General features: G+C 35.2%; 1 protein-coding gene across 1 annotated transcript; it reads right to left on the reverse strand.

Annotated features, from left to right (window-relative positions):
• Window positions 1-5,672: 5,672 nt before the first annotated feature.
• Window positions 5,673-8,761, reverse strand: LOC136806777 (uncharacterized). Its single transcript, XM_067063358.1, has 9 exons — window positions 8,722-8,761; window positions 8,397-8,540; window positions 8,149-8,276; window positions 7,422-7,518; window positions 7,044-7,241; window positions 6,714-6,877; window positions 6,463-6,569; window positions 5,919-6,224; window positions 5,673-5,816 (listed from the first exon to the last, which is right to left on the reverse strand). Exons 1-9 carry the CDS (start codon window positions 8,759-8,761, stop codon window positions 5,702-5,704), a joined length of 1,299 nt encoding a protein of 432 aa, XP_066919459.1. The 3' UTR covers window positions 5,673-5,701.

Raw genomic sequence — 8,761 nt, forward strand, 5'->3', positions numbered from 1 at the left:
TTTTCACGGTTGCCACCCACTTTTTGCTCAAACCCTTTCATATTCTTAGAGGCTTTTGAGGATTTTTAGTATAAAGATTGTATTTTGTGAAACTAATTTTTGCAGTACTCTTTTGCGCTTAAAGGGGGTCACTTTGCAATTTTTCAGGGAAAAAAATCCCCCCCACAATCATTTTATAATGAACCCCAATTTTATGAAATTTTCCTGAAAAAGTCCCAAACCAAAACCTTCATTCTCCTAGGGGTTTTTGGGAAAATAACCCCAAAATCACTTAATATTGACCTCCCCATTTTATGGATTTTCTCCCAAAGTACCAACTCCCCTGTTTATTCCACCCACCCCTACAATTAAACACAAGAGTAGACACCGAAAAACGCATTAGTTCCACAGAAATTAGTTCCTGCGAAAAATATTGCTATTAAACTTGTTCTTGATCAGAGTAATTTATTCATCCATAATATATGGGCTCTTTCAGTTTATAGTGTGTTATAATTTCCTGGAATTCTGAGAATTGAAGAAGTAAAAAGATTTTTCTGAATGAAAACAGTGGAATAAGATATTTATTTCAAAGATCATAAAAGAGCTTGTTGACATATGCATGTGCTTGATTTGCTAAGTTCTCTCCTACTGTAGAAATAATTTGACTCAAAAATATTCCAAAATAACCGGCCTGATTTTTTTCTAAAAGGCCCTTTATAGCACCAGAAAGAATTTATATGCCCAATTACGAACATCATATCCTTTTGTAATATACTGTAATATAGGATGAAAAGTGAAAAAAGATTAAACCTCGTATCAAGAATATTTTGAAAATTATTTCTTTCCATCGCTAGAATTAACAACACAATAAGTGTCAAGACACTTTGCAAGCCTCTTTGTAAAATACACTTACACGTTGATGTGTCTTTTGGATCAAAATAGATTTTCAATAACAGAATAAACAGACTGTACCCTTATGATAGACCTTTAGGCTAACGCTATGTTCTATTGAATAAGGGAAATTACTTCAGCATATATACACGAGTTGTCCTTAGTCAAAACAGGATAAATTATTTCATCTTAAGGCAACAGCTGTAATTAAATGCTGTTAGTAATTAGTTATTCAATGGACCATCCTGATCACCTAAACGTCTATCATAAAGGTTGGCGAGTCCAGTCTAAACACAGATTTGATCTGTAGCATCACGCTTCACCTTGTCTTGATAATCCTCAGATAAATTGAAACAAACAATTGCCAAACAAACTCTGGTACTTTTTCTTGATTTCAGAAGAAATACACGTGTAGATTTGGTCAAGCAATATAGTTACAAGAAAACCAAGAATGGATTACTGTATTTATCAGAGATATCAAACTATGAGTTTTTGGCAATAAAAATCTTTCATATTCCCAAGTCACAACAATTTGAATTGAGATAAAAGTGAAACATTTAATAAAGACGTAAAAAATCAGAAATAAGCTTCCAAAATCTTCACGAGTAATCTCTTGTTCATTTTTCTTAACTAATTAAATCTAAACTTCTTGTGAGGCTCACAGTTTTGAACCAAATCTCCAGATCTCAGAGTTTTTCTGCCACAAATTTAATGTGAAAATTTTTGTATAAAAACAAACCTACAGGGATAAGTACTGGGAATTCCCAAAATTTTACCTTTTATAGATATCATAGCCTTTGTCAGTTGCAAGAAAGTTCAGAATTTTATGGGGGAGGTACTGAACTAAACAGACCATTTTTTACAAGTTTTTAGGAATTTTTTAACAATTTCCTCGAAAATAAAAATCACATGGCTTTCACACGAAATCTCCAAGTTTTTAGAGGAACAAATTAACAGTCTCCAACTCTTGTTCTTTTTTTCTTTGTACAAAAGTTCTGGTTTTACCACCTTCGATACATGGAAAATGAAAGTGTTGACTTCAAATATATATGAATGGATCCCTTTTAAAAAAAAGCATTTACCTTCTTATACAAACCATATATCATCTGTATGCTTCCTTCTTCCCATTTCCATCAGCATTATGCTGATGGAAATGGGAAGAATGTGCCAATACCTGGCTTATCAATCTTTCCATTACCATTGGCATCGTCAAGAGCTATTTTTTCAACTTTTTAGAGAAGGGTCAAAAATGCATGAACAGAAACTTATACACGTTTTCCATCGATGAGCTAATGTTTTGATCGATTAAGGTATGTGATTGGTTCTTAGTAGCTGTGACGTCAATGCAACCACGGCAACATCAGTAAAAAATTATCTTCCAGAAAATGAAAGCTTGCGAAAAAATAGTTGAAATTCAACTTTTTTTTCGCTGACGTCAGCGAATTTCAATCCTTTTTTGCCAGGGCGATTCGAAACGACCATCAATATTATAAAAAAGTGAGAATCAGGCCCTGGGAACGAGGTTGGGGCACGAAATTTAAAAAGTCAATTTTTTATTTCACTTTTTTTTTGCTGGAGAAAGCTTAAAGTTGCATATCTAGCCCTTCGGGCTTTACAGATCGTTGGGTATGATATTAAAAATGTCATTGCAAGGTCGAAGAAATGTAAGAAGAATCGTACAAGACACAGACTGTGTCACTTTAGTTTAAACAAGTTTTCAATCAATCAGCTTAGAGGCTGGGCCCGAGTTTACAATGTGCCGGAGTAAATCGAGAGCATAATTTAATGGGATAAAGTTTCGCGGGGATTAAATTTCGCGGTTGGGTCTATCCGCGAAATTCAAAAATTTCGGGGGGACTTAATTTTGCGGGTGGCATTATTGGGTGGCAATATTTTTACGATTTTTTGACTTTTACTGTCAAATCATGCATGTTGGTAGTAGGCTGCTGGCATCCACTAATTTTTCGTGCTCCTTATAGAGGATGCTTAATAAGCTATATTTCCTTTGTCCAGAGATTTGCCGCCTTTAGCCGATATACGGCTAAAGACATTTTTAGCTGGCGAGTGTCTACAAATATAACATTACGTAATGTTTAAATTTTCTGTGAGGCACCAAATCATAGATTGGAAAATATATTTGGATTTTGAAAAAAAAGTAGGCGGAGGGAAGTTTGCTTGTTTTTCTTCCTCCTTTCTTGTTTAATGTGGAGATTTTGTAAAAGATGAGAAATTAGATTTATTGAATTTAAGTGCCCTGATGTATCTTCTGTGTGCACCAACAAAATTTTGCTTCATAAAACTACAATTTGATGCTTTAATTTGGACTTGCATGAGTGTATAGTTTTTTACCACACTGGATTCGTTGATCACTTTGGCTCCAGATAATTTTTTTGTCAGTTCTACAGATATGTTGCAGATTATTTCAAGGTATTCTAGTTATGTATATACAGTACATTTTGGGGGTCATATTGAATATTTCTGACATTACTTCTTTATGATTCTACAAAAGGGAGTGTTGTTGTTCCTTCAACAAGGGCCTTTAAATGTTAAAACAAACAAAGAACTTTTCTTCAGCTTTGGCATTTCACTTTTTAAGACTGTGTGGCCTTTGTATCTTTTCAGGTTTCTATCTTATCTTTTTCAATTCTTTGAAGAGATTGGAGTGTTTCTGGTTGTTTTCTTTCACTTTTGTGTTCATATTGTATTTTTTGAGCTTCGACCGAAGAGCTGATGGAAAAGTTTTGATAAATTTACAGACCAGATATCTTATAAAAGCAAAAGTCAAAAATAAATCTACAGACTGTACATACCTAGAAGTCTGTGTACATCCTTGATTATACCCCTAGTGAAATCACACAAGAAATCGTTAAATGACCCGAATAACTACCGTGGGATATCTATCATTCCCATTCTCACAAAAATTATCGAAATCATCATTCTGCAAAAGTGTCCTACGATCAAGGATCACGATACATCACAATTTGGATTCGCTTCCGGATCCTCATCAATTCATGCGGAAATACTTATACAGGACACGATTAAACACTACAACAAGAATGGATCATCGATATTCTTATGCAGCCTTGACGCGGAGAAGGCATTTGACTGTTGTAATTGGGGGAAACTATTTGAAAAATTATGCTCAAGAGTTGACATTCCACCCACAGTGCTTAAGGTATTAATTCAACTCTACCTCAACAGCGAATCTTCAGTTTTGTACAGAGATCACAGATCAGATCCTTTTAAACTTAGCCAGGGAGTTAAACAAGGCTCTCTTCTTTCGCCATACCTGTACAACTATTACACAGATGGATTACTGAAAAGTGTTAAATCTCTCGAAATTGGAACTTTTCTGGGCAACATCAACACCTCCATGATCGTGTATGCTGATGACATCATTCTCATTAGTCCAACTTTAAAATCGCTTCAAGCATTGGTAGATGAATGCGTAGAATACGGACAAGCACACGGTCTTAAATTCAACCACCGAAAAACCCAATTCTGTACATCAGGGAATTATCAGATCATGTCCCCACATCTTGAATTGTACGGACAAAAAGTCTATCCAAAGAAAACTCTCGAACATCTTGGATTCAAGTGGGAAACAAAAAACAGTCTGCTCCAACTTAAAGCTCACAAGGACACACGACTAGCAGAGATGTGGGCAGTCACGTCATCACTGATTTCAGCTGGCGTAAGGAACACTCATCCAAACATCATCACAAACCTATTCCAGACGATCGTAGTACCCAAATTATTGTACGGTATGGAAATTTTAGATCTTACAGCTTCTGATAAAATCCAACTGGAAGCCCAGGCACGTTCTAGCCTCAAGTCTCTACTTGGAGTGTCGAAACACAGTCGCAACTTGATGAATAAAATTTGCAGAATTCCAGACATAGAGTCAATCATTCGAAAACGTCAGATATTGCTCATAAATCAACTTTTGAAGAATCATACTTTACGACAACATCTCCTGTATATCGCATCGCTGAACTCAGAACAAAGATCGTTTTCTATTTTGAACACTTTTTTCCAGCAGTACATTTTAAACGACTTAGACATAACAAATCCCTGGTAATTCATCCCGGGTAAAAATCCGGGTAATACAAGTACGACTCAGGTATACCCGAGTTACCCATCATCGCATACGATTACGTAATCTTTAGGACCCGCGTTTTACCCGAGTATTTCGGGTTTGCGAGTCAAATCGCTCAACCGGGTTTCCGATTATACCCGAGTATAACAGGTAAGCCCGGTTAGTTTGAAAACTCGTGTTCTATTTCTTTATCGGTAAATCAAGTAAGCTCGAAAAACCCACTTCTAACCTGGAAAACTCGGGTTCTCTTTTTTAATAGCGATGAATCGACTAACTCGCATTCCTTATTTTTTAGGGTGCATCAGGTAAACTCGTCATACCCGGAGAAGCTTTTACTTTGACTCCCCAAGTAATAAGGTAATCTAAACTTCTTCTTAGCTCCACTTAAATAATGTGTAAAGAATATCTCCTCTCATGGTTTAACAAAACTTCTTGCTTATAAATGTAACGTGTTACAGTAATCCAAGAAACAATGACCTTATAGTTTCTATTTTCACGTTAGAGCGACCCTATCTGGAAATTACGACCTAGTCAAAATTACAAGAAGACATTTTTCACTTTTTCTCAGGTTGTTATAATTTTGTTTTTCTTTGAAAATGTATTTCACTTTTTTCAGGTTTGAACGACGGAAATTATACCACTGTAAACGATGTACACAAAGTATTATTTATATAATCTCATTATATCAAATTCTAATCAGCAAATGAAATAAACAAAATACAATTTATTTAATTAATCAGACTCGAAATGGTTGGGCAAACGTGAAATGCATTTAAAATCTTCATTTCCATCAAGCATTAATAGCTTCTCCTTGATTAAACCAGCGTTAACTTTGTAGGTTTCGTCACTAAAAAGAAAAACACGATCAAATTAAGATGTAACCAGATAAATACGTAGCGTAGACTTGAAATCAAGGGAAATATATATGATAAAAACCAAGTCGAGTTACCTCTCCCCGTCGACCACAGCAAGCCTTGATGTTTGCACAACACGTGGAGCTATAGATTCATTCCTTATATGTAACAGCTTTCCATTGAAATAAACTTGATCTTCGTCAACAGTGAAGCTTTCGACTCGGAAAACATGCGATTTCGAATCAACAATGACCAGCACAACACTGTTAATAGCCTTTGTAGAGCGTTTGTATCTGGTTCCTTTGATGACCAAATGACCTCTTCTGTAGCACGAGTAAACACCATCATCCAAAAATCCGCTAACGGATATTTCTCTTGAAACAAGCACCCAACCTCGTTTCCTTAAACACGAAGGTAAGTTAAGCTGCTGTTAGTGATATAATAATGCGTTGTATTTCATGAGAAGTTCTATTTTTTCCTTCAACATTTATTTTATCCCACTATCTATTTTTAATTTTCTAAATGGATCAGAGACTTTTTATTAAACAAATTTATTTTCCTTTTTGGCTTGTGCTATTTAGATTTTCAATTACAAATAGATCAATGGTTATAATATACTAATGTAATCAATCGCCTTACATGTCTCCGTGTGTCAATGATCCCAGGAAACTCTTCACAACATCGCGTGTTTTCGATGAAAGCAGTTTTTCGCGTACTTCTTTAATGGCAGCAAACCGCAACAATATCTAAGTGAAAAGATAACGTATCATGTACGTAAGAATGTTTATTTTTCTTTCAAGAAACTTGGCTAAACCTTTGTCCAAAAAGTCTGTCACGTTCATCTTAGAAAACAAAAAACCAGTCCCAACAATTATTTCATCAAAAAATACCTGTTTTGTTGTGTTTTTAGTGCCATGGACTCTTTTCAATACTTCGCCGTTCAGACTTTCAAAGCCAAAACAGGACCAACACCAAGCTGGACCCCACCATTCCACGTAATCGCAAAGATGGTACAGATTATGGACATTCAAACCACATTTTCCAAGGTTGTGCTCTAAATAAACGAATTGAAAGACATTGTTTAATTTAGATTTTTTAAATTAGCGAGGTCGTATTATACACTGCTAAAACTGCTTGGTATTACCTTTAAAGATTTTCTGATATCTTTAGAGTAAGTCAAACAAAAAACTTGCCATCTCTTTAAAAGTGATAGTACCTACCATAAAGTTTTGAGAAGTCTTTATAAAACGTACAAAAGTACTTTCTTGCTTCAGTGAAATCATCCGTTGTTATCGAGTCACTCAAGATGATATGAAGCCCTTCTACTAGCAAAGAAAGATGATTCCAATGTGTTTCTGGCAAAATGTCCTTAAGACATTGTAGCGCGTAGTAGAGGATCCATGATCTGAGTTCATTTGCTGCAAAAAATAAATCATCATTTCATCAAAGTGAACAGGAAAAAAAGTATATCATAACACCTTGAACTAACATCAGATGAAATAACTTTGTACTTCAGAAGACGCCTCGACTATGTAGCTCGATCAAATTCTAATTCAATCAACTTTATGCACATATTTGCTCTAAATACTGTAACGAACCTTTCAGGTGTCCAATATTTCCGCTTATCTTTCTGGGTCTTCTACTAATGAAGTCTGGAGGATACATTTTCAACAATCTTTCATCAACATCGTCGATCTGAAAATCATTTTAAATAGTTTTTGTATGTACTTTGAAAATTTTAATTAATCAGTAGATCAGCTATTGCTTATTAAAGCTACTCACATCATGACCAATGTAGTATGAAGGATACGATTGATTTGTCCTGTAATAGTTTTTATGATCACCAACTTCGAACCATAAATTCAACAGTGTTCTCCCAATGCCTAACAGTATTCCATGCATATAGTCGACCACGATTCCCTCTCTCACGCTGAAAATTGGAAGTGCCATGAAGAACGTTGCGCCTTTTATGCCATTTACCTTTTGGAAAAAATGTATATCATGAAAAGAATGTATATAGAACCCAAACAAAATGTATTGTATGTTGGCTAATAACTTTCCCCAATGAGTTTCCATTCCCAAGGAAAAATAACACTAGAATTTTGAGAATCCCATTGGCTTTTAGGGCGTAAGGGGGCGTAAAAAATAGAATGTCAAATTCTCACTGAGAGAGGGGTGACAATATCGTATTTTTTCCCGAAACCCATTAACGGTAATCAAAAGGGATAGTAATTACTTTATCAAGTTAATTATAGATCTACCCAAAATTCGTGGAAATTCAAAAAAATAATATTGCAAATTAGAGGAAAATGATCATTTTTTTACTGGCTTTTTTGTCCGGATAGCATCTCTTGCATTTGAAATAGAGTCCTTGTCTGTTCGATCCTCTGTTGTTTCACTTTCATCAAATGAATAGTAGTGAGAATATCCTTTCTTGTTGACCACGTGAGTTCCTTAAATGTTGAAATAAACATTTTTAAATCAAAGTTTAGTCCCATCGCAACCGTCCAGCTGTCCAGTTGGTGTAAATTATCAAAATTTGATGTTTTAAGATATGAGACAGTATAAAGTACCTTCAATTAAACAGTCTTTACAGCCATGAGCGCCATTATGACCTATCATGTTTAGAAATTCAGCCTTTGCAGGTAAATCAAGTGAACCTGTGACAGCAGCAGCTTTGATTTGAATTTCTTCATGATTCACTCTTAATGAGAGTCCTTTGAATTAAAAAAGAAATTAGATATTATGTAACAACCCTTTCTCACAGACCCACTGGAAAAGTTGTCCAAAATATCGTCCCGGTGGGAAATTGTCCTGCAATTTTTATCCCTATTGATATTCATCAAAGAAATCAATCCTCATTGCACAATGTTATGCTATTTCTCCCTCCCACCGAACTTTCCGACTTGAAAACAAAAGCATTGAAATCCCAAGCCAT

This window comes from Clytia hemisphaerica, unplaced genomic scaffold (assembly GCF_902728285.1).
Source record: "Clytia hemisphaerica strain Z4C2 unplaced genomic scaffold, Clytia hemisphaerica genome assembly, whole genome shotgun sequence".
In the NCBI taxonomy this organism is placed as follows: domain Eukaryota; kingdom Metazoa; phylum Cnidaria; class Hydrozoa; order Leptothecata; family Clytiidae; genus Clytia; species Clytia hemisphaerica.

Excerpts from the sequence above, each read along its gene's own strand:
- LOC136806777 (XM_067063358.1), bottom strand. The coding sequence starts at position 8,761 with ATGGCTTGGGATTTCAATGCTTTTGTTTTCAAGTCGGAAA. Across the intron at positions 8,541-8,721 it reads TTTTGTTTTCAAGTCGGAAA|GACTCTCATTAAGAGTGAAT; the intron begins GTTCGGTGGGAG and ends TTTAATTCAAAG. Across the intron at positions 7,242-7,421 it reads AAATATTGGACACCTGAAAG|CAAATGAACTCAGATCATGG; the intron begins GTTCGTTACAGT and ends TATTTTTTGCAG.